Source organism: Vicugna pacos, chromosome 9 (genome assembly GCF_048564905.1).
Source record: "Vicugna pacos chromosome 9, VicPac4, whole genome shotgun sequence".
In the NCBI taxonomy this organism is placed as follows: Eukaryota; Metazoa; Chordata; class Mammalia; order Artiodactyla; family Camelidae; genus Vicugna; species Vicugna pacos.
The window spans coordinates 54026137-54052082 of NC_132995.1; the positions used below are offsets into that span (position 1 = coordinate 54026137).

The window sequence follows — 25946 nt, forward strand, 5'->3', positions numbered from 1 at the left end:
GACTGGTCAGCACAAACTTAGCTTAAAGAGACCTGGGATCTGGCAAAACAGAGAAACAAACAACGTTGTTGACCTTGAACCAGCAGCCAGTGCAGTAAGAGGTGAATGAGCTCAGAGATCACTCAGGGAAAGAGAGAGTCACCCTCTAACTTGCATCCTTCCCATGGAGTTGGAGCCTGAAAAAAAGAGGGATGTTCCCAAGAGATGGGTCACCATAACATAGCTGGGATTGGCTGGGTTGGTGGTTTCACAAGGGTGACAATGACCATAACCTCCAAGTGATCCACGAAGCATTCATGACGTAGTGATGGAAGGATAGAGCGGATTACTTTTCAACTCCAGGGCCCCAGGTTCATCACAACCCTGTTCACACTGAGGGATGATACTTCTGTGTGAGGACACTCAAAAGTACATTCTGTCCAGTCAAAACTAGTTGTCCAAATTCATCCTAAACTGAGGTGATTGATAATGAATTCATTACTCGGTTGACGTTCCTAGAGTCCTCGTGCAGTATTTGAGGTGCTATGAAAAATAACTTTCTATATCACTTATGAAGTAAGTACCAGCTTATTAAAAACCTTCAAAGTCTGACCCACAGCTTGCTCAGTGAGGAAAGCCAGGATTCAGGCTGATGAGTTATTTTGTAGTTATTTGTACAATGGGAAGCATTTCATCACTAAGACTGTATCCAGAGAGCGTATGTTCTTTATAAAACTGTTAGCATGGATAGAAAAATCAGGATTCTGTAGGAAAAAATGTGAGATAACTTATGGAGGAGAAAGAGTGCTGCTCAACTGCACTGGCCCACAGAGACACAGGAATCTCTTCATGCACTTAAACAAGCTGTAGGCCCGTGCCTGCCCCTAACATTGTGTAATAATACAGAGACCTTTAATTTACAGGATAAAGTGAATGAAGATGATGACAATGACCACAGCTTATCAGGAAAATCTAGCTTTGGGCTTTGGGAGTTGCAAATGGATTTGTATACAAGAGCAGTATGTGATTTTGGAAGACAACTTAGCAACATATTTGATTAAAATGGCCATTGAATATTTAGTCCATGTGCTGCCAATCACTTGATAGAGTGACTAGCCTACTTTGACTCTCGCCAACACTGACAATTTGAGAAAGGTCAAGGACTGACAGAAGATCACATCCCCGCAGGAGTGGTGATACTTGTGACTTCAAGTAAGTCAAGTACCTTTTGTGAGCCTTTGGGTTCATCATTGTAGAGTGAGGAAATTTGGCACATTTTGTTTTTTCCCCCACAGAATTTGCGGCCCCACAGACAGCAGAAAATCGATTTCTTTCAAGCCTCTTCTGCGTCTCACACACCAATGGCATTAAGCAGTGTGGTTGGAGGATGACTTGGGGTCGGGAGAAGGTAAGCTTTCCTAAGTGGCTGATGCAGTCTTCCGTCTTTAACCTTGACACAAATGCTCCGGGGCACTTGGTCACACCCATTTCACCCTCAAGTCAGGTTAGTGCAGCAGCTAAACTGAAGGGACTGATGCTTCTGAGTGTCTCCTAAATCTCAGGGTCACCCGACCCAGGTGCTGAGAAAGTGAGGACTTCCTTTAGAACATCACTTTCCCCTGCCTGCCTGTCTTTCTCTTCTCAAGCTAATCTTCTATGTCCCTGAGCACAAGGGCACACAAACGCTGAGGATCATCAGCCTTCCCTGACCCATGACCTTGAACTTACCATGTTTTATTTTTCAGATCTAGACCAGGGCAATGGCACGTGTAAAACTCAAAGAGATCTGTCAAAGCAAGTTGCACGAACACTGCTTTGGATCCCTTTCTGTTCGATATGTGGGTGAAGTGGATGAATATAGAAGAGCAGCGTCATGCTGACAAGTCTTTCCAAATAGATGGTCTCTATTCAATGACATAAGCAGAAATTGCTTTTATCATTTAGACAGCTTGGAGACAGATTTTGTGGGACTACAACGCAATTCATATGTGAGAAGTATAAAATGTAGTGTTTAGTGACATTGCAAAAAACAGCAAATAGAGCAATCCACACCTAGAGGAGGAGTTTAGAAGACTGGCACGTCAAACCTGACGTACGTTTATGGAGCCAAGAAGTTGTCCAAGTGAGATGAGGATCTGAGCTAACAAGGGATGCAGTGAACAGAATATTGAGTCAGGACGGAAAACACTGTTTAAATGAATTATTCATTCACATGATACAATATTCTGCTCTTTGTCCTACAGTTTTTGTGATTTACACAAAACTGGCAAAGACCCAGAGGACAATGTCGTGTCATTCTACAAGTCTGCCATCCTTCACGGTGAAAAAGCCTTAAAATGTGTGAGCACTTAATGAGAAAGTGGTGTGACTTTATGACAGCCTTTAAGAAAATAAGACTTTCAAGGAAACACTTTATCTCTTGATATTTTTATAGACACAGGAGACAACACGAGAACTATGCTTGGATGACTTTTGGGAAGAGATAGGTTGGTGGTATCAGCACAAGTGTAGAAAGCGATCAAGAGTGGCTGGAGAAGGAGTGTCCCCATAGGTGGCGACGTTCATGAGACCCCAAGCGGCGTGGCCTAGGCAACTGGAAGGCAGGGGCCCCCAGGATTCCATGCCCCTCCCCCACCGTCGAGTTCTGTTATTGCAACTGCAGGCGGTTACCTGGCACGCCAGGGCCCGCTCCATCACTCCTGTTAGAGTCTGCGCAGCAGGCAGTGCCTGGGGCCCTGAGCTCTGTGCTCTTGAACGTCGTTTGTGTGGTTCGAGACCCTCAAGCGTTGTGAGCTGGTGATCCAGTTGTTGCCAACAGTAAGTTAAGTACTCCCGTTGTTGTCATGCCTCAATCCTGATTAAATTTATGTGGCTTCACTTGTTTTTAATCCATCATATGCTGCGTTTCTTCTCCCCAGCCCCCAGCTCTACATCCTCTACCTCACGTCACCATGGCAGAATGTCTTGGCCCTTTATGTGGTCCGAGGGCAGAAGTTACACTGTTGGAGATCAACCAGGAGCTGCACTTAGAGCTGACCAAACAGAAGCAGGACTTCCGAGATCTCACCCAGAAATTCCTTGTATGCCAAGCTACTACCTACTACCTGGCCAACCAGCTGCAGAAATACAGTAAGTCCTAAGGGTCATGGTCAGCAACGTGGGGAATGATCACTTTCTTCCCTCTCAGAAACGGAAACTCTCCAGACTTTCCCTTGCACCCCTTTGTCAGCATAAATGTCATTCTGAGCACAAGGCAGGAAAGGTAGAAGTAGCTATTTGACCCTCATTTCCCTGAGGATGGGAAAGCTGCGGCACAAAGAGTTGAGCAAATGTTCCAGGTGTGTAGTGAGCTGTAGTGTGCGACTAGAGTTCAAATCCCAGTTCTTGATGCCTCGTGAGATCTCTCTACAACAAGCTAAACTCTGTCCATTGGAATCTTTGCTGAGGTGTATCTGGTCTTGCATCACTGTCGCCTAAACGTCTGGGACTAATGACTGCCCTCAGCAAGCTTCCCTGAGGTCACCGTGGCAAAGCACTGTGCCAGTTACACTGAGGTCATGTGGTGACAGCACACACTGGGGGAAGCAGTGATAGCACCTGCTTTGAAGGAGCTAAAGGATGAGCCAAGTCCTCGTGGAAACCGTGGTCTCGATGAGTGATACCATTCAGACAGGGGCTCCCTGGTGAGAGGGAAGCTGAGTTTCCTGGGTGGAGGGCCTCCTTCCAGAATCCCAGGAGGTCATGTGACACCCTGTGTTGAGAGTCCGGATGTTTTCTGGAGAAATCTGACAATCTGCATCACCCAGTTTGTCTCTTGCTGTGCTGGTGAAACTTTGGTGATGTGGGTCAGCAGGAAATCCAGGCGACCTTGAAGGCTGGATCATGAGACATGTGGCCAAAATGAGAATGAGGGTAAGTGGGGGAGAACCCCATCCCTAGTAAAACCCACAGCAGTATGTGGGGCAGGCCCTTCCTAGTGCAGAGAAGATCAGAGACTCTCGGCCAGGCTTCCTGGGCTCATAATCCATGCTGCATTTCTTTCTGTGCCTCAGTTACCCTCTCTGTCCATCCAGTGTTGCTGCATGTTTGAGATGCAAACAATAGTAAATTCTTGTAAAACTCTTACAACAGTGCAGGCAGATTGTAAAGACACTTCCTAGCATTGCAACTTGGACTAACACAGATTATCCTAGTATTTTGGCTCATGTCTTTCACGTCCTTATAGTTTTATGCAACATATTTCACACAAGTGTATCCAGAAGAATTTTCTTTACCCTTTGAGGTACTTCTTCATTACTGAAATCCCAGCACAAGGGAACCATGAGTCCATTAGTCCTAGGGTCCATCCCAACCACACAGGAAGCCACCACTTCATGCCCGTGCTCGGTGTTTCACCTCTGAGGTTGCAAGTCTTGGTAGAGTGGCCCGTGATGCAGGGTCAGTCTCAGGAGATGTGAATTCTGACCTTTGCTAATGCCACTTTGTCTTCTTTACTTCCTTTCTGTGCCTTGGAGTTTCTCGTTCCTCAGCTCTGAAATGGGGACTAATGGAATGCCATGCAGTCGGGAGGCTGAGGAATGAGACGTGGAAATCCCTGCCTAGAGCCTTGTAGCAGGGTTACCTCTGACCTTGGGCTGGACCCTGCCTCCTCCCTGGAGGGCAGTGAGCACAGCAGGGTGTGCAGCTTTCCCCTGAGGCAGCGTCTCTGTTTCCTCAGAGTGTGAAGAGTGCAAGGACATCATTGAATCCGTGCTGGGGGAGAAGCTGCAGTTTCGGGTGGTGACGTTGGCAGAGAAGCTGGCAGAGAAGCTGGCAGAGAAGCCAGTGCTAGCTGATGAGAGGTTCAGGTAAGGAGGGCTCTGTGCAGGGGGGCTGGTGGGAAGTGTAGGCCTGTCCGAAGTGGGGCCGCGAGCGACTTTGGGCCAGGGGAGTGCAGAAATGGACATCACAGTACATGAAATTCACCAGATTCAAATCCAGTGAACAAGTCAGTGGCCTTTGGAACCTTCACCACGTTGTGCAACCAGTACCTCACTGACCTCTGAATCACAGTCCCCTCCTGAATCACTACACCTTGTCATCCTTCCTTGACTCTCTCATTCTCCTGTGCTTTCCACTTGTCACCAGCTGGACGTGTCCACACCATGTATGACTTTGTGACACTCACTGCCCAACATACCCTACATGGATCTTTACATGCAAAGGGGCATGGCTCCGTGAGACACTGAACAGACAGCATCATGAAGCAGGCTTAGGAAGGCATTAGGGTTTGTTGCCAGAAGAAGAAGATGACTGGGACGTAACGGAATCTTAGAAGAGTATCCCTGATAAAGAGGAAGCCTTTGTTATACCATTTGTCTCCTCTTTCCACAGGACATTCCCCCCATATGTGCCAGAATTCTGCTCTGATGGCTCCTCGGGGATGTTCTCACAGAATTGCCTTTGAAACCTCTGACCACGTATCATCCAACTGTGCATTTTAACACCGTCTCTTCTATCTCTTCTTAGGGAATACGATACCCTAATTCGCTCTCAGGCACGAGAGCTGACCGAGTTACGGAGGAAATTACGGGACGGGAGAGAAGACTCTGTCCTGCTCATCCAGCAGCTGAAGGACATCCTCACCCACGATGACCTGGACAACAACCAGGGACAGGGCTTCCAAGAGCAGCTGACCAAGGGACGCAGGCTGGCAGAGCGCCTTGCCCGCAAGCTCAGCCCAGGTAACGTGGCCACAGGCTCTGATAGTGCTTGCCTCTCAGGCAAAGCTTCCTGGCTCATAAGAGACTCCTCACCTCGACTAGGAGTGTGCTGTTTCCATGTTTCATTTTGGGGAGCATGACAGGACCAGGACTGGCTGAGTGGGAGGACAGAGGAGAAATGCACAAGATAGAGGTCACAGTGTTTCAACGACCTGCTTCCCCCTGATGGACGGTGGCCTTTGGGGCAAGAGAGCATCCCCCGGGGTTAAAGCCCGGGAAGGAGGATGTGACAGGGGGTAGCTTGTGGGAGTGGAAAGTGCCCTGCGCTATGCATCAAAGTTCCCAGACTCCAGCCTGAGTGTTGCCTTTACTGACTGTGAGCGAGTGATTGATTTTCCCTATTTCAGTGTCTAGTTCCTCTTCTGTACAATGGATCAAACGGTCTGTTGATGGTGCTGCAGTGATTAATCTGGGAATCTTCATGAATCAGTTCAGAAAAAGAGAAGCCCTTCACTGTGTAGGGTTGGATTGGGCACTGAACGTTGCTGAAGTTGTGTTGGGAAATTTGTGTCAGTGCGCAGTTTCCATAGAGAGAATTTCCACTGATAACACTCAGAGAGCATGTGAAGTTCCCAGGATCCGTGCACGTGGAGGCATGTGGGACAGGGTCGTTTTCCTCTTCTTTCACAAAGCAGAGGATCTCTATGAGAGCCGTGAAAGGGTGTACAGCCTGTGTCTAGGGAGAACTTTTTGGCCAGATAGATGAATGTGTTGTAGAGGTTGAGACGGGAGGTGGACACTTGTACAGTGGTATAGGGAACAAAGGCCATTTAAATGTCGACCCCATGTCAGGTAGAGGGGACGGGAATGTCATCCAGCTGTTTGGTGTCACACTGAACGATGGATCAGACATCTGGACCAGGCCAATTATTTAAAGACATTGCATTGGAACTTGAGCACAGCAGTGACTCATACAAAAATATTTATGTTCCCATGGCCATATATAGCCATTCTGATTGCAGTCTGTGAATTGGGGAAAAGCTGACTGGATATTTGTGAATTTGTTCGCAGAAGTTGATGAAGATGAGGAATATAAACTGGAAGAAGAAACACTCACCCCCAGGTAACCATGAAGTCTTAGGCACCGGTAATGGGTAGGTGAGCTACGGAGAGGGTAGAAGAAAGATGAAGACATGAGGGCAAGACAGTGTCATGTAGCAGATGTGAGAAACGCAAACCTGCAGATTGCATTGATTGATTTCAATCACCCAGCATGGAAGTGGCCCTTTCACTTGGTTGTCTACTGTTCTGTGGCCCTTGTAGCTACGGCCCAAGAGAATGTACCACCTTTAGGGTTTCCTGCGCACACAGAGACTATGGATACTCTCCTAAATGAACACTAAGATGAGATAAATAAGTACTTTTACAGAGTTTTCAGTGCTTGTTAGTAAGGAAGGTAGCAATGGAATCAGCAAAGGAGGAACTCAAAAAATAAAGCACCAATGAAACTGCCTAGAAAAAAGTGGAGTTCTCGTGTGGCACCAGTAAGAGAAAGGCTTTAGAGGCCTTTCTGTTCCTAAATAGAAGGGATAATATCTCTGAGGCCCTAGAATTCCTTGATACTTAGAATCACTTGACTACCTTATCTTAAACTGAATATGATAGAGGCCGATGGCAATAACACCTGGTGTGGCGGTTCACTTGTGCTTCGTGATCGTGATAGGACCACACTGGGATGTTTGAATCTCATTCCTCATCACACGTTGTGTGGCCAGTGCACCGAGCAACTACTGGTCTCTCCCTCTGCCACCCCCTGACAGCCACACTCTGCTTGACATCAAGAAGAATAGTTAGTTCCCTCTTTCTGAGGACTGACAACTTTCCTTTTCATGACTACATCCTATGCCCTCAATCAAAATCAGTTATGACAACATGGTGTCCGATGGACATAGCTGAATTTTCTGTCATCACTTTCCCACCTGATACAGCATTGAGCTGCAGGAGTTGGAGAAGGAGGAAGTGCTCCAGGACGGCCAGGATGAATGTGTTCTGAATCCTTCACTTCTCCAAGAAGGATCTGTCTGCAACCAGCTAGGCAGTGAAGGCAACGTTGCAGTCGGTGAAGAGAAAGTCGGCCGTGCTCCGGATGTTTCTGGTGATTGCTCCTGTGTTCCAGAGGGTGAAATTCCAACTGACCTCCCAGGTAGCCTTTCTAGTTTTGTTCCCCCACACACTGTCTACAATGAAGAAAGTTTTCTATGGAATTAGACACTAGTGGTACATGCTGGCTTAACCCGGAGAACAGGATGGATTAAGAAAGAGAGGCATTTGTGAACCAGGAAGCCTTGATTCCTTTCTAGGCCCAATTCTTACAACTGAAACCCTCGAGCCAAAGTCAGGCCATGGGACCCAAGTCAGGGGTGACAAACTTGCCCCCACTTTCGCGGAACATTCACACAAAGTGTCTGTCAGACATCGTTTGTGTGAAGTGTGTCTTCCAACCTACAGTGATCTAAGTGTTCTTTTGGACACTGTCCCTAGCCTTTCTCTGCCTTAGCAAACAGAATGGTAGCCTCCCCTATATGTTAGGTCATGTGGTGTCTCTGGTTTCACTGATGTGAGTGCAAGTCTTCATCTTCCTGTTGTTGGCTTCTCTTAGTTAAGTAGATGTTTGAAAATCAGAAAAGAACCCAGTGTTCCTGTACCTTGCTCGGATGTTTCCATGAAGTAAGGCTGGGCTCTGGCAGTCTCTCCAGCCTTGAATGCCCATGGTTTCTGTGTAGCAGCAGATTTTCTCATGGATTTGAAGGTTTGTAGAATTCACCTGGTCTCAAGCACAAATTCCTCCATAGCATCAGCAACCGCCTTATGTGATGGGATGAAGCAATAGTATAGAAAGTCTTCTAGAAAGCACCTGAGCTGATTTCTAGGAACTTGAAGGAAAATATTCTATGAAATCTACAGTCTCAGAAGATGGGATAGTGGGAAAAAGCTCACCCAGATCAGCCAGAGAATGTCCCCCAAGCATTTGGCAGAAGTCCTGTGTAAATCTCCTAAGACTTAAGTGTCCTGAAATACCTCTCCTAAAATATTCTGTTGTTGCACTGAGAATATTAATGTCCTTGTGCTACCTGCGTGCAGTGTGTTGGCATGCGTGAGGTGTGATTAGTTCATCGTGACCTGCTGTCTCTGAATTTCTTCCCAGACAATCAGAATGACCGTGACGAAGCAGCTGGACAAGAGCCAACGACCCCCAGGTAATTCTGAGGATTTCTGGGCTGTTGATGCCAATCTTGACACCAGAAGACCTCAGATGCAGGGAAAAGATAATGTGCTGAGTATACCTTTTTGACCCATTCACTCAACAGCCCCATATGCACTTTAAAAATGTTGTTTCTTTCCATTGTGCTAGATGTGTGTGTTTGAATTTGTGACTCTCTCCAATTTAGTCATGTGCAGTGATTTGACCAAGGTGAACTAGCCAAACTTGGGGGTCTCAGCTGTCAGGAGTCCTCCCCTGTGTGGATAAAGGCAGGGTGAGATTCACATGTGTTTTGTGCCTGTTTGGCATCAGCATGTCGATAAGCATTTGACTGCAAGTGAAGAAAACAGACAAAAAGATTCAAAAGTATCTCAAAATGTTGAGAGTACACTCCTTCAAGTTAGGAGTTAGATGTGTGTAATTCCTAAAAAAGCCCTGTTTTCTTGGGCACCACATGTATAGCTCAACACAATGTATGCTGAAAGCAGGAGCCAGGGTCGTAGTCCTCTCTGTTTCCTGGGAGTCATGCCTGTAACAGCACACACGGCGAGTCCAAGTGCTCCTTCAACAGCTGGTTGCATGGCCAGGGCTCGGAGCACCTGCTGCTCTCTCCCTCTCCCACGCCATGGCGGCCACACTCTGCCTCACATATAGGAGAGTCATTTCCCTCTTTAAGGGGCCTTCCCTCTGGCTTTCTGTGACCACTACCTATGCTTTCCTTCCATAGCAGGTGATCTGATTAGGTGTCTAACCCTCTTAGTTAAATATTCTGTCATTCCTTTCCCACCTGGCACAGCACGGGCCTACAGAAGTTTGAGAAGGATGAAGTGCTCCACAAATCCCAGGATGAAGGTGTTTGGGCTCCTTCCCTTCATCAGGAAGGTTCTGACGTCTGTGAGACTCACAGTGATGGAAAATTTGCATTTTATGAACAGAAAGTGATGTCTACCCTGGAGGGAGCCGGTGGTGGCCCCCATGTTAAAGAGGATGAAATTCCAAGTGACCTCCCAGGTAGTCTGCATTGTCTTTACCCCACACGATTTGTCTAGTCTATGAGAATTTGTTGACATGTATACATTATAAGCTTACATTATGTTTCGAATCAGGCCCTACTATTGCCTTCATTTGTTTCTTTATTTATTCATTTGGTTATTTGCAGTATGTTTAGTGTACAACGTGTCAGTTTCTGGAATTACAGCATGATATTTCAGTCGTCCATATGCATACATATATTCATTTTTATATTCTTTTCCATTGTAGGTTACTACAAGATATTGAATAGAATTCCCTGTGCTATACGGAAGAAATTTGTTGTTTAACGTCCTTTATATATAATAGTTAATATTTGCACAACTGGAACTCCCAGTTTATCCCTTCTCTCACCCCCTTTCTCTCCAGCAACCATAAGTTTGTTTTGTATGTCTGTGAGTCTATTTCCGTTAGGCAGGTAACTTCATTAGTGTCTTCTTGTTTCTCGTTTATATTCCGTACATGAGTGATATCATGTGGTCCTTGTCTCTCTCTTTGTGGCTTACTTCCCTTGAACGAGCATCTCTAAATTCATCCATGTTGCTGCAAATGGCCCTATTTTATTCTTTTGTACGGCTGAGTAGTATTCCATTGTACAAATATGCCACAGACTCTTTATCCAGGTATCTGTGGATGGTCATTTAGGTTGTTTCCATGTCTTGGCGATCGTATACGGTGCTGCTATTAACATTGGGGTGCGTGTGTCTTTTCCAATTAGACTTCACTCTGGATGTATGCCCAGGATTGGAATTGCTGGATCATATGGTAAGTGTGTTTTTAGTTTTTGAGGAATCTCCAATCCTCTTTTCCTGTAATGGCTGCCCCAAACTGCATGTCCACCAATACTGTTGGAGGGTTCCCTTTTCTCCACACCCTTTCCAGCATTTAGGGTTTGTGAGCTTTTTCATAAAGGCCATTCTGACTGATGTGAGGTGATCCTTAATTGCAGTTTTGATTTGCATTTGTCTGATAATTAGCGGTATTCAACATGTTTTCATGTACCTCTTGGCCATTTGCATGTCTTCCTTGAAGAATTCCTTTTTAGGTCCTGTGCCCATTTTTGGATATGATTTTTTGGGTTTCTGTTGTTGTTGTTTTTAAGCTGTATGTGACGTTTGTATACCCTGGAAAGTCAACCGTTGTCAGTTGCATCATTTGCAACTATTTTCTCCCATTTCGTAGGTTATTGTTTTGTTTTTCTTTTGGTTCCCTTTGCTGTGCAAAAGCTTCTAGGTTTAATTACGTCCCATTTGTTAATTTTTGCTTTTTCTCATTTGCCTGGGTAGACTGCCCCAGGAAAACATTGCTAAGATTTATGTTGAAGAATAATTTGTCTATGATTTCTTCTCAGCGGTTTATAGTGTCTTGTCTTGTATTTAAGTGTTTAAGCCATTTTGATTTTATTTTTGTTTATAGTGTCCTCACGTCGTTGATATATGTGTGCCTGTCCAGTTTTCCCAACGCCGCTTGCTGAAGGGACTGTCTTTTCTCCATCGTATATTCTTGCCTCCGTTGTAGAAGATGACATGATTGTAATTCTGTGGGTTTATTTCTGGGCTCTCGATTCTGTTCCATACAATTGCCTTTAAAATAACACATTCCCTGAGTTAGTGAACATTACTCAATTCCTAGTCACGTTTGTCTCACTGGCCAATCACTAGACCAAAGGTGGTCCTACCAGACTCCCATAGAGCTCTCCAGTTGTGTCATAGGAAGTAACTTTCTGGTCTCCTAATTTTGAATGACTCTCTTATCTTGCATTTCATGCTCTAATTTTGGTTCCTGAGCAGTGTCCTTGAGTTTCTAGACCTGTCCTAGGGTGTTGGCAGTCTAGTTTATATCTTTGGAGATGTCACTTCTTTGATTGTTTGTGTCAACCCAAAAGTATCTCCTTCCATTTGTCTTATCTTATCCAGAGGCTTCAGAAACCTGAACGCAAGCACCACTATCATCTTTGGTATGTTTCTCTGAAGCAAGGCAGGGTCCTGGAACGTGCAACCAAATGAATGGCCACCCTTTCTTGGGGGCACTGAAGACCGTGTTGACTTGTGTTTAGATTCTGCTCATCAGTCTAATGTCAATGGAGAATGTATCTACCCCAGTAACAGACAGCATTTCAGATGGAAAAATTCTGAATATTAGTGCAAACTTCTAAGAAATAGCTAGGCAGTCCCTCAGGATCTGTGGGTAAAAGGATGTGGTTACTGTTTGCCTAGACTCAGGACATAGTGTGGGGACATCCTGTCATATTAAGGAGACGTGTCCAGGGGCTCAAGAAGCATACCAAGTGCCTTCTTCTAAGGTTCTGTCTAGGGCCTCCCGGAATATTTCTCCCACACTACCCCGTTACCACATTGCATACGTGCATGTTGCTGTGCTAAGTTTTGCATGGTATTGATCATAGGGAAGTGGGTTTTGCCCAATGTAACTGTTCTGTGAACTCATTTACAGAAAAGCAAAATGATCAAGATGGTGTGAAAGGAGCAGAGCCAATCGTCCCCAGGTAATTTTGAATATTTTTACCCTGTTGATAAAATGTGACTTCTGTAGTCCCCTAATCCAGGGTCAGCAGGAAGTGCTGAATACAACTGTATGGTCCACTTTGCCAACCAGAAATTACCTTTTTTGTAATCTTTTCTGCTTTCATTGTGCTACTTACATGGTTTCCTTTTCTAATTAACTTCTTACTTTGGTTTTCTTTTTGATACTCTGATTTTCATGCACTCATTTTTTCTCTCCTGTGTGATTGACAGAGTGAGATGCAAATCTGCTTTCTGCCTGTTTTGTGTTCGCATGTTGGCATGTGTTTGATAGCAAGAGTGTAAATAGACAGTAACAGAATTATATTCTGCCACAATAATCTTACAAAGAGGCCTTGGTAGCATGAGATTTCTGGGACACTAGGGTGCCCCCAAAGCTATATGCACTTTCTCTCTCCATGTAGCACTGAGTGCAATCGAAATGAAAGGGTGAAAGGCAATGTTACGTGGCCCTATGTGATGGGTCATGATTCTATGGTATAGAGAGAATCAGTCTCTTTCTTCATCAGCTTGTTATTTGGCCAGGGTCCTGAGCACCCACTGTCAATTCTGTCTCCTGCTCCTCTGAAGAAACACACACTGTCCCACCAGAAAAGATATTTTATCCTGCTTATTGGGTCAGCCTTCGGCTTCCTTCACCACTCAATTAAACATTCCATCGAAAGGAGAAAGGAGTCTAGATTTCTGATTGCTATTATGTTAATCTTTGGTCTCCCTACCCACTAGGCTCAGCACGGAGCTGCTGCAGGTGGTAGAGGATGACATCCCACTGCCCCCAGTGGAGGAATCCTATTTGATTTACTCAGTTCTTCGAAACCTGTCAGACTCCTTCTGGCCTTCTAGGAGCGCTGCCATCTACTCATTTGAGGGATTGGAACTCTCTTATGCTCGGGATGTCACCAGTGAGTACTTTTATCAGTATGATAAACCTCCAACTGGACTGCCAGGTGGACTTTGTGTCTTTTGTACTTCACACCTCTGGCGGTGCTGAGCTATGGCATCCCTGTGGGCACACCCTATAGAGATATATTGAGAAGGTTTAGGTCCCAGAATTGAGTTTTAAGCACAGACATCATGTGGGTCAGGGAGCTGTGCTCTCTTTCTTATCCCAGGGCAACCATATGCTTTGGGCCTCAAAGTAGATCACTGAACCCAAAGCAAGGGTGTCAATGTCACTCAAACCTCTGTGCCTTTGTACTGAGGTGCGTTTTTTCCTGATTCCCATCAAATGTCTCTTCTTACTTATAATCTTCTCATGTTCATACCCTAAAATACCCCTTGAGTTTCTATGCGTTTCAAAAGATGTTGACAGCCTTAACTACATCTCTGGATTTGTTGTTTCCCTGGGGTCACTGCTGTCATCCCCAGTGTCTGTCTCCTCTAACTTGACTGTCTTAGTGGAGCAGCAACCTGAACAGCAGGACACAAGCAGCTCTACCATCACCTTGCATGTATGTTTCCATGGAGTGCAGCTGAAGCCAGCATTTCCCCGCTCCATCGAGGGTTGATGTTTCTCTTTAGCAGAAAGCTCATTTTCATGCTAGGGTTTGTAGATTCCAACCAGTAGTCTGTTTTCAGTGTATAAATTCTGCTAAACCACCCAGCATACAGTGAGGGAAGGGCTGAATATCCCGGTATTCTTTTTAGAATGCAGATGGGCTATTCCTCAGAATCTGTGGGGAAAAGATACATTTCACTTTTGACTCAGACTTGGAAAGCGTGAGTGTGGTGAGGATCGACCTGACTGAGGAGAGACCGCCCAGTGATCAGGAAAGCAAACCCAGGCAGCTCCACGGGAGGCCACGGGAGGCCTCCTGGGATGTTCTTCTTCCATTATCCTCCCGTGCTTCTGGTGATAATTTTTCCCTGCGATAGTATTGGATACCTCCGTATTAACACGTATAGTGGGATCTGATTAATGTTTCTTGCCCTGTCTGAATTGATCCATAGACAATCATACTGTTGTTGAGGAAGAGAAAGAACAAGACTGCATACGTTCCAGGTAATTCTGAAGAATCATGGGTCTTTTGTTTCCTTTATGCTAATTAATGATTGATTGATTGATTGATTGATTGATATCAGAGTCTAGTCAGTTGACAATGTTGTGTCCATTTCTGTTCTATAGCGTAATAACGAATCATGGCTCTTAATTTAATGTTGACATATGGTGAGGTCAGATCCAGAGAAATGAGAAACTGCTGCAGATACCTCATTCTTCCATTCAGAAAACCACAGTGTGTCCCTGTAACAGTGCTGTCTGTTTTGACGGTGGTACTTTTATAAGCCCCTTTGATAATCTCCCTCAAAGAGAGTAACTGCTTTCAGTTGCTGCAGGGCTGCTTATTAGTTCCAGGATTTCTTGGCCTCCCCTCATCTCTCTTTTCATTCAAAGCAGCGTAAGATGCATATCGGCCTCTGCTTCTTTGTTCTTACCACACTGACAAGTATTTCCTAAAAAGAAATATACCTAGAAAAAGGACACTCATGTCACATCTCAGTAGTAGAGAAATGGCATTGGAGACACAGGATTATGCTGCCAGAGTCTTGTTCACTCAGCTGTTGTATGTCAATTTCAACCAGCTTCGTGCAAGGCTTCAAGCCTCCTTTGCAGTTTCTGAGTGTGTGTGTCCTCACTGTTGTGGACTGGGGTAGTTCTGTCTCCTTCGTCCGGAGCTCATTTTCTGGTCAGTGCTGGGACCACCTCCTGCTGTCTCTCCTATTCCCACTGTAAGCACACTCTGGCCCCAGATGGAGGACGATTGTTATATCTCCCTTTGTGGAGAATTTCCATTTGTTTTCTGCCACCAGTCCCTTAACGCTCCCATCAAACCCAGCTAGGACCCTGTGTTCACTCATCCATTTTGTTTAATCATCAGTCCGGCTGACTCCACAAGGCTCCTTAGTGAGCAGCCGGTGGGAGAAGAGAATGAAGACCCACAGGACTCACTGGATGGATGTTATTTGACTAGTTCAGTTGGCCATGACCTGTCAGACTCCTGTAGGCCTTACAGAGGTGTCTCATTCCCATGGGACCAACAGGGAGTCTTCTCAGCGCTTGCTGTAGATGGTGAGTACTCCCCTGGACAGGCCAGACAGCTCCTAATGGGTCCCCAGGTATCCTCTCTAGTCTTTGTAGTCAACGACCTCTATAGATTATGTCAGTCATTTCTGTAAACAAGCCCTGAGACTTCTGTTGATTTGAATCAGGCTGTTGGATCTAATTTGCAGAAGGCATCATGTGAGTAAGAGAACTTTCCTTTCCCCACGTCTCAGGATGCCTTCTGTCACCTGGACCACCTTCACCATTGCAGGCTGTTGGAATCAAGTGAGGCTGGAGACGGGAAGTGAGATGTGTGGGATGTGGCCCAGCCCTGCCAGGCCATGATTCAGAATGGGCAAGAGAGGTGAAAATCCCACACACAAATGGGCTGAGGTGAATGAATGGGACACATCAATTATCCTCGGATCCTTCCTCTTTGTGGATTCTGATCATGGCCTGTGAACAGTGTGTACAGCTTTGATACTGGCAGTGAGGCCACAGGAGATCTGCTCTTTCGCCCCATCCGCCCTGATCAGGGAGAAATGCTGTAGGCACAGCACAAACACTTGATCTTTAAAGACAACTTCAGAATTTTTGGAGGCTTTTCTCTACTTTCCAAACTAATACTGTTGGGGATTCCTTGTGATGTTTAATGAAATATTTTGCCTTTTCCCATGCAAATGGAAAGAATTTTCAAAGCATAGTTTAATAAAACCCATTTGTTGGGAAAAGGGAGAGAAAACGAAATGAGGAAATGAAGCAGTGATATTTAAAATTAATGCTAGAATGTGATTCAAAATAGCATTTGAACATGGTTTTACTGGGTTTGAAATTGTTTCACATAATAAAGTTTTTAATTTCAGAGATGTTACCCTTCACACCAATGTGAATTATCAGTTAACCTTGTTCAGTATCCTGAAATCCAGTGATTAATGATGAATAAACTGTCTGGAGGGAATGAGAAGGGCACAAGAGGCTGAGAGCAGTGATTCTAGGAAAAGCCCAGGAAGCTCTACAAGGTCCTGGTGCAGGGCTGGGGTCAGGAGGGGCAGCTCACATCCAGGAAGGAGTTGAACAAGGGGGATTTGGGAAGTGATGTTCCCGAAGAAAGAGGGGCCGGAACGTAGCAGGACAGTCCAGGCAAGGTGAGGATTTGAGTTCATGTAGGGAGAGTGGGGAGTACCAGTTTCCACAGGCTAAGTTAGACTGGTGAGACTGCTGATAGTGTGGAGAGACAGAATCAGACGAAGCAGTTAGAAGGAGGCTGGATCAGTCACCCATGAGACTCAGACAGAGTGCGCCCTCTGGAAGACGACGTGGTAACAGACACAGGAGAGACACGTTTAAGAAACACTGAAACAAACCTTGTTGAGCAGGCGGGTCTTGAGGGCGGACCTGTGAGGGGAGCCCCACAGCAATGGGGAGCAGGCCCCGTGGGCCATGAGCCCACCTGAGCCTGACCTGGACTGGATGAGCTACTTGAGCTCTTTGGTTAGCCCACTTTCTGAGAATACGGATTCATTTCACGGTGAATGTAAACATGTGTGATGAGCAGCAGTGCCTGGTGCCCCTGCAGGGGGGTGTAATATAAGGAATGTGCACTGTATCATCTCCCAGAAGAACCAGACATCCTGATTCTGTAGCTTCCAGTAAGGGACTCAGACCTCAGCTACCCTAGTTACAGGTGCTCATATCCACCAGCCCACCCAGGACACATGTAGCCACAGGACGTATCCCCGTGTGGTGGCTGGAAGGCCAGTCAAAACACACGGGGAAGGGAGTTGAGAAGGCTCTAGAAGTGGGAAGAGTTCTCATAACTTGGTCCCCGTGCTATAGTCTCCCAAGTCCCTTTTCTAGTGGAATTTGAAGCCTTTAGGCCCTACTTCTCTTGTTACTTCTGTATTCTACTTAGACATCAACGATTCTTTGTCCTCCCTTCCGTGAGGCCGGTCCAGAACCTTGTCTCCAGGCTACAAGGAAAGGTCGCTAATAACAGACCCATAGTCATGACCTCATCTGCCTTCCAGTACCCTCTGGACCCAAGTGGGTGATTTTTGATCTCAGCGATGTTGCCGCCTCGCACCTGCCATCTCAGCGTCCCCAGGCACAGCCGTGAAAATGAAATCTCCTTCATGTCCATGACGTGTGCCTCTGTTGTCTGGCTGACTGGGTCGTCTCCGTGATAGGCAGCGACGGCAGAAATGGGTGTCATGGGAGGGGCTGACAAAGGGAAAGTTGCATTGGCCCTACTGAACTGTTCTCTCCTTTCAGGTGACTCCTGGGAGGACCGTCCCCAAGGGCCTTTGAGTTTCCAAGGGTCAGAGATGCAAGCTTCACAAGCACAACTGCAGACAAGCTCCCAGGTGACCCATCACCTGCAGCTGCAGCGGGACCAGCAGTTTGACTGTGGTGACGGCAACGCCAGGCTCGGCCTTTCCTCCACCGTGTGGGGCTTCACTGCCAACACTGAGTTTGGAGACCAATGGCCGCCCCTCCAAGGTAAGAAAGAAAAGGAAGCTGTAGTCCAAGAGCTGGTCGTTCCAGGGCTGGGGGTGGAGGAGACAGTGGGGCCTCTGCCATGCTCCTTTCATGTCCTCTCGAAATCCTCAATGCTCTAACAGAGGGTAGCGAGCAAGAGCCTTAGATTTAGGGCCGGCTCTGCCCCAGGTCCTGGGTTTGCAAACGCCTGGTTCTTTAACTGAAGCAACTTATTTATCTTCTGAGGTATTCACTTCTTTTTTCCCTTATCTGACCTCCCGAAAGTTAAATCTGCCTTCCAGGGTTGTTTTCAGTGTTCAGAAACATAGTTCCCAGAGTCCCTGGTTCGATAAAACCTGCGTCAGCGCACCTGTGACTGTGTGTTCTCTACCCATGTATCTTGCTGGAGATTTCACACTTACACAGTGCGTGCAAATGCAGTCTCTCAGCTGAAATGCGGGACTTTGGATGGTCAACACTTTCTCTAGACCCCGTCTTCCCTCGCTTTCTCAGAAAGGCACGTTTGCCAGTGTTCTCTTCTCATCATCCATCCTCAAGCCAATTTTCCCCTGTCAGGTGCACTCAGTAACAGTGAGTTTCTAACGTTATGTAGCAACGTAAAGACTGACCGTACACTTCAGTCTGCTGTTTCACATGGCGGTTGTTTTTCTGTTTTTAGCCCTTTATTTAAAAGAAAGAACCACCTTTGTAGATGAGGTGAGCCCCTCAGGTTCTTTTCTGATACTCCATTTAATTTGTCCTCTTCACTCGTCTCCACGGTCATGTCCTCAGTTTTCTTACCATGATCCCACTCTTCTCTGATTTTCGTAAATGAGCTTTCAAACCCTCACGTACATGTCATCTCAGTCGTATTCATCTTTCCCCTCTACTGCTCTCAGTATCTCCATTAGAGACTGGGCCCGCCTGGTGCTCATCTGTCAGGCAATGGCCTCATCTGAGAAATGAGGAGAGGGGAGGTGAGAGAAGAAGGAGCACCACTGACCACCTTACAAAGATCTCATGGGAAGGGCTCAGGGCATGTTAGGGATGTGTGGCCATGACAAGTGCCATTAGCCCTAGTGGTATTTCTTTGTGTTCCCTTCCCTCTGGTCTCTCTTTTTCTTGACCTTGCCTTCCTACATTCCTGGCCAGGAATCAGCCCCACTGGCTCAGTCGCTCTCTCTCCTGCTCACTTTCCCCGGAGGCCCGAGTATGAATCCAGGCATCACAACAGATTTTGCTGCAATGCCTAGTCTTCATGCCCTTTATTCTCATAATCGCCCAGATCTAATAGTTCATGTTACCACCTTACCTCTCTTATTCCTCTTATATGTTTCTTTTTCCTTTTTCAAAGTCAACTCATCAGAGGCTGTTACAATGATGCATTGCACATCTCAGTTCCAATATCCATTTCTTCCTTTATACACACACACAATTGTGAGAGTTGTTGTATGTTTTTTAAACATCTTCCATGCCTTATTTAGCTTGAGTATGTATAAACATTATATATAGCGTATGAACATATATATGGGAAACATATACTGATACACATATGTAACAATTTCCCGTTTGGGACTTCCCCAGTTCTTTCTATGTTGAGGTTTTGTTTCAACATTGAATTTGTTTACTTTCTACAATCCCTTCCCTTCCAGCAGTATTACCTCTGAATGCCCTGATTTCCTTGCCTTTGTCTTTTCTAACTGGGAAATTTTTGTTTTCATGAATTCTATTTTTCTTTAACAAATATTCTTTTGGCAATGTGAAGATGTTTTCCTCTTGGCAATCTTACCAGAAATACATAGTCTGGGGACGATCAACAAAAGTGAAAACTACCAAGCTGTCTCCACTGGCTTTACCTGGCAGGGACGTTGACATGGCCTCTTTTGTTCCTGGACACTTTGCTTACTTGATGTTCCACTTGGAAGACGAGTAAGTCATTGTAAGGTCATGTATAACAGTGGATCCTGTTTTCTGTGGTTTTATCTTCAGAGCTGGGTTTGGATGCTTCCATTGGAAAGAAGAACCACCCCAAGGTGGAGGGTGAGGGCTCAAGTGCCAGCCAACATGAGTGTCAAGTCTCTAGCAACAGCAATGCCTCCAGTGTCCTGAAACAGAAGATTCTGCGAAGAAAACTTCTGCGCAGCAAGTGGAGAATTGCATGCAGATTCCCTGGCCTTCAAGCTTAGGGGACAGAGGTAATCACATCTAGGCCCTTCCATGTACGTCTTCCCTGTTGCTCCTCATCTAAGATTACAGCTCAGACTCCACTCTCTTTTCTCTTCCTTGTTCCTTCACTGAAGAGTTGATCCTACCTGCGTCTGGTCTTTCCTTGTTTTTCTGTGGGAGCTGCCACCCTGCCAGGCCCTTCCATCCCCACTTTCTGTTTGTACTGTGAACTCTGCTGTGTTCTTGCTGCTGCTGCTGCTGCCCTGGTACTTCTTCTCACCTCTACTCGTAGCTACTGGGAAGCCCGGCCCCGCGGTCCTCCTCATGAGAAGAGCGTCATTTAGGGCCCTGAACACGGGGTTCTTTGCCTGAAATCACACACTCCCTTGGTGTCATTGCCTTCCTTTCCCTACCCTTCCTCCCTCCACTCCACTGCCTCTTCCAGAATCACTGACGTCATGAATCACATGCACATGGGTTGGGTTTTGCAGAACACAGCTAGGACAACCTTCACTCCTCGACGTCTCCACGTGAATAAAATTGGTACAACTGAGGAATGAGAACCCTGGTTACAAGAACCAAATATAAATCTCTGTCATAGGTGGGAGCGCTGGACTGGCCTGGAGTCAGGTTTCTCGCCAGACACTGGTGGTCAGCTCTGTGCTAATGTCCATGGGGCTCCCAGTGCCTCACTGGAGCTGGCATTAGGTGGAGGACGGTAGATGGCACCCTAAAGGGACATTGGCCAAAAGCAGAGGCACAGGCCATGTGTTGACAGAACACAAAGAGCGTGACGTGCCTAGGGTTTCAGACCTCTCTTCCTTTTACTCACATGACTCTTACTACATGTTCAGTGAAAGTCCAGGAAAAAACATGGGCTGAGTTGGCATCTGACGCCAGGGAATCTAGGAGAGCATCCCAGTGAATTAACCTGGGGCAGATTTATGAAGACTCAGGTATACAGGATACAAGAAGATCATTGCCTCAGGCAAGGCCGTTTGAGAAGGCAAGTGATTTCCTCTAGACTGTGAGAAGGAAGGTGAAAAAAATCTTCATGGCCAGCGGGACAGGAGTTCATGGTGGAAGTAATGAAGCAAAGGAAAAAGAAAGGTGTGAAGTGGTGTAGGTCTAGTGGGTAGCTCTAAATCTTGCTATCATGAAGAAACGCTGGGTGAGCTTGGATCTATCTAACATGAATGACTTGACCCAACCCCTTGATATTCTGATTCTAACGTTCTGAGGTGAGGTTTGGGCATTAGTATTTTGAAAAGCTCTGCTGACATGCATCTAGGGATTGGAAGGACTATGGATCTGTTGGAATATCAGGAAGCAGTAGAGGAGTGTCCCAAGGATCCTTGCTCCAGACAGCAGTCTGTTTCTGAATGTATATGAGGGATGCTCAGCCCATCCCTCCCTGGGACATGTGAGAAAGGCAGCACTTCGGTCCAGGTCAAGGGCAATCAAAAGTCAGTTGGTTGCTGAGGAGCCAGCGGTAGGGATCTGGCTAAGACTCTGCAGCAGCTGTGAGGTGGCGTGTCCCCAAACACTGGTGGGGCGAGGACAGGGGACCCTAGATTCTGCACCACAGTCTGCACGTTTGTTTCAGGAGGGATTTCTTCTAATGTGTGGATCTCACTTTTCCCTTCAGCCAGCCTCGGGCTCGACCTTCAGCTCCTCCTATCAAGACGATCCCGGGCTGCTCTTGCCTCTTCCAAACATGTGGTCATCCCCCCAGGCGCAGCCATCAACAGAACCCAACAGAGACCCACATTTGATCCCTCTGTCATTCTCCTTGTCCCTCTATCTCTCCTCTGTCTATCTCTCCGCTGTCTCTCTTTCACAGCTACCCAGTATTTTAGCTACTCTGAACAGATATTCCAATTTGGAAGAAACCGCATCATCAAATTTATTTTTCCTACTAGATGCAAAAAGTCTACGGCATGAAATCAAGTTCAAGTCCACACAGAACACTGCAGGGATCCTTTCCTGAGAATCATCATCACAACCACCAGCCACATCCCATGATTATTATTGCAAAACACTGATTTGATGGGAGAACTCCCAGGCATCAGTCTCCAAACGTTACCCATTGAAAAGGAGACCAGCGCTTTGATGGATACTCAGCTTTGAGAGACCGTAATGCTCACTCCTCTCAATTGCCATCCTGTTCACACTGGCATCTGGAGCAGGTGGAAGAAGGCAACATGTCAGCCTGGACATTCTCTGCCACCAGATGGGCTGTGCTCGGTGCAGCCGGCTTTGAACATGCAGTGTCCGTGCTGAACAGGTTTCGTTCGAGTTTCATCACAAGGAAGTTATCAGACAACTGTAGAATCTAGACCATTGAACAGGACAACTGGCCTGTCTTTTTCAAACTGCCAATGCCTCCACAAACGGGATGACAGAAAGGAGAAGAGTTATTTTGGGTTCCAAAGAACTAAAGAGATTGTACTACTGTATTTCTTTAGTTCTTTTGAGCCCAAAACCTCTCCTCACCTTACTGTGTTTGTCTTTAATGGTGGTGACATTGACTTGTTTGCAGAGGACAGGTCAGTTGTCTGGCTCAGAAGTCTACATTCTGCAGTTGTCTGACCCTTCCTCATGATTAAACTCGGGCCTAGCCTTCTGCCAAGGGCACCACATAGTGCACACTGTGTGCTTCGTAGCACAGACCCTCTGGAGTTGAAGAATGTCCACTTTGCCTGTCACCACTCTTGTCATCTAAGCATTGAACATTTGGCTATAGAGGGAGGAGCCAGTGAGATCCATTCATTGGAACACACGTTTTTCTGTCTAGAATCAGTCATTTGACGAGTAGCTCTTCGAGAGTGTATAAATATTTTATTCTATGATTCTCATTGTCTAACAATTTTACCGTCCCTGATCGATCCCTGATGTGTGTCAATGACCATATTTGTGTTTGTACAGCGGAACTTTTCCAAATCAGTCAGTTTATTTGTACTGCTTGCATTGTGCTGTGGAAAAGACAATCCCCACCCCTTCCGTTTCATTAAAAGTTCTATGGAGTTTTACTGTGAAGTTGTGTATTTTTCAATTCAGTGTTATAATCTATGATTCTCCTGCCTGATTTAGTAGGTATGGATATATATTGATAGAAACAGTCCTGTTTCTCCTCTTCATTTTCATATCTTAAACTCTCCCACAGCTTTTAAGCTATATGTACCAATTGTAGTAGATTGCATTCAGTGTTTGTTTTCTCTCTGTTATTTCTGTGTGTGTGTGTGTGTGTGTGTGTAGTTTTTCTAGTATGTAGGAAGGGCTAAATAGCTAGTGTGTAGCACTGGACTAAAATATTTGTCATCTCAGTCCCTTAGTATGTCGTCACATAGTTTCAATGTGAAGTCGAAATTTTGAATGATATCTCTCAACTTCAGCTTTTTACCAGTGTGACCATGAAGGACATTATTCCACTTTTCTGTTTCCTTTTGTCTTTACCTGCCACTTCTGATAATTTTCTAACACTATTTCAACCTAGTCCAATGTACACCCTTTACATACCATTGTTTCCTACCTTGTCCCCACCACCTCCCCATTTTGTGTTAACTTCAGAAAAAAGTAGGGTAGGGACAAGATCTGGAGGAGGAGCCCATGGGGGACTTTGGGGATCCCTACCTGCACAGGAGGCTGCCCCACCCCAGGAGCGTCAGTGGCCTCGTCGCAGAGGTCCCAGGCCCCAAGCAGGCTGCCCCAAACGCAGGGCACATGTACACCGGCTTAAATGTATAATTACATCTACTCAGTGGTGACCAGGTCTTCAAAAGTCAGACTTTCCTGGGTCACTTCTTGACATGTAGAGTTCATCCTTCAGGATTTCTAACGGTGGAAATGAGGGCTCCTTACCTTTCGCGTGTTATCTACTCATTTTCTCTTGCTTTGATACATGGACAGCTTGGCTGAATATGAAGGACGTGCCCACAATGACTCGCGTTGAGTTTTTAAAAAACATTGTCCTCCTCGGTATTTTGTTTGAGACGTGCAATGTAAACTGATTTTCTCTTCTAGCTGGAGCCAAGGAAGGTCTGGAGCTTCACAGGAATTGTTTCTTTAAAAATGTAATCTTTTACACTGGAATTTGACACAACATTGTAAGATGATTGTAAATCAATAAAAAATGTTAAAAAAATGTAATCTTTTAGCCCTAATAGGATGGGTGTTAAGGTTGAACATGGCAGTCCTATTTCTTCCAGATATCTATGACTTTCTCTCTGACCCTTTCTCATTATCTTTGACACATTTTCTTTTTGTTCAATGCTTTCATTTTTGAATTCTATGTGCCCTATGATTGTAGAGAAATGAGATCCTTTATACATTTTCATTGAGCCTATTTTTCAGAGAATTCTCTTTTTCTTCAGTTTTTCCCTAATTACTGCCAATTCTCGTTTCCTCTATCGCGTCTAAGTTTGTGTTCTGGGTTCCCTTTCTTGTCTGTGTGAGTCTTAGTGTGTGTGTGTGTGTGTGTGTGTGTGTGTGTGTGTGTATCTGGATCTCAAATAGGTTCTGTTTAGAATACTTATTTCCGAAATAGATCCTGTTTTATATTTTTTCTAAGTTTTTGATTGATTTTGAGGGAAGTCTTTTCATGAGCTGAAATCTCTAACTCTATTTTTGTTTTTCTCTAATGTCACCTTAGAAGAAATGTCTGCTCTGTGATTTTCCTTTCCGCTAGAGTAGGATTGACCTGTGTGAGACATGGCAGTTCTAGGTGGGATCTGATGCATCTTTAAGCAGCTTAGTCAGTTTGTTTTGTCTAGATCTCTTTGTCTTGTGCAATTACTGTAGCAGATGTAAGCTTTTGAGGAAAGGCATGGTGTGTCTCCTGGTTCTGAGATTCTATTTTCTTCCGGTTGGACCTTGAATTTCTACTGGTTGCTTCATTCTTTCTCTTCACTACAAGCATGCAAAGGACATTACCTTCATCCAGGTCTCACCGTGGCCCCCACAATTGTGCCTCCTGAAGACTGTCACCCTCTGGTCCTCTGCACTGCCCAACCCCTTCCTGGCAACTCCCCAGTCGTCAGAGCTGTAGTCCACCAGGTCTCAGGCATGCTGTGAGTTTGTCCCCTTGCTCATTTGTAGGTAATTTTTCCTGCGTTCCCTCCTTAGGATTCCCTCCCTGCTGTCCTCCCCTCTGTGTGTACTGTCTTGGCTGCTCCCTCTACTGCTGTGTAGCCCCAAGCCCTGGCTAAATACAAACCACCAGGAGTCCAGTGTTGTGTGGCCCCTGGTTCTTCACGGGAAGCGTTCTGCATGGTTTTGTTGACTCTAGCATAATCCCTAGCCCTCTGAAATCGGTGTTGAGAGATTCAGCTGCCATCATCCTGGTGGACTTGTAATCTCTAATCATTCAGTGTCAGATGCAGAATATCAATAGGACACAAAAATAGACAGGACATCAAACAACAACAACAGCAGAAATAACAGAAAAATACAACATAAAAGAATTAGAAAGAACAGAACATCCCCATCCTTGTAAGCCATCTTCCACAATTATCAACTACTGGTGGACCTTGTTTCACTACAATCCCACCTACTTACCTTTTCCTGTATTATTGAAGTAAATGTCAGACCTCACACTTCATCTGGAATTACACCACTGTGTTCCCCTCCGTGAGGACTCTTTCTGAAATTTGTATCATAGTATTACTGCTGTTGGTAAATGGACTCAAACTTTTGAATATCATAAAATAGACAGTGTTCAAAGCTCCCATGGTTGTTTTTAAGTTAGTTTC

At 45.7% G+C, this 25946-nt stretch overlaps 1 protein-coding gene across 3 annotated transcripts; it reads left to right on the forward strand.

The window, feature by feature from the left end:
• The first annotated feature begins 1286 nt into the window (after positions 1 to 1286).
• Positions 1287 to 22853, forward strand: LOC140698215 (NBPF family member NBPF4-like). Of its 3 annotated transcripts, none has more exons than XM_072967868.1 (15): positions 1287 to 1483; positions 2898 to 3108; positions 4697 to 4826; positions 5488 to 5702; positions 6753 to 6804; positions 7670 to 7884; positions 8887 to 8938; positions 9740 to 9954; positions 12424 to 12475; positions 13239 to 13414; positions 14463 to 14514; positions 15389 to 15579; positions 17824 to 18051; positions 20020 to 20225; positions 21845 to 22853. In XM_072967868.1, exons 1-14 carry the CDS (start codon positions 1367 to 1369, stop codon positions 20214 to 20216), a joined length of 2103 nt encoding a protein of 700 aa, XP_072823969.1. In that variant the 5' UTR covers positions 1287 to 1366; the 3' UTR covers positions 20217 to 20225; positions 21845 to 22853. The 3 variants fall into 3 exon arrangements, with proteins under 3 accessions (XP_072823969.1, XP_072823967.1, XP_072823968.1); XM_072967866.1 differs by having other exon boundaries at positions 1313 to 1387; XM_072967867.1 differs by having other exon boundaries at positions 1313 to 1387; positions 22119 to 22853.
• Positions 22854 to 25946: the final 3093 nt, after the last annotated feature.

Excerpts from the sequence above, each read along its gene's own strand:
- LOC140698215 (XM_072967868.1), top strand. The coding sequence starts at position 1,367 with ATGACTTGGGGTCGGGAGAAGGTAAGCTTTCCTAAGTGGCTGATGCAG. Across the intron at positions 13,415-14,462 it reads TTATGCTCGGGATGTCACCA|ACAATCATACTGTTGTTGAG; the intron begins GTGAGTACTTTT and ends ATTGATCCATAG. Across the intron at positions 18,052-20,019 it reads CCAATGGCCGCCCCTCCAAG|AGCTGGGTTTGGATGCTTCC; the intron begins GTAAGAAAGAAA and ends TTTTATCTTCAG.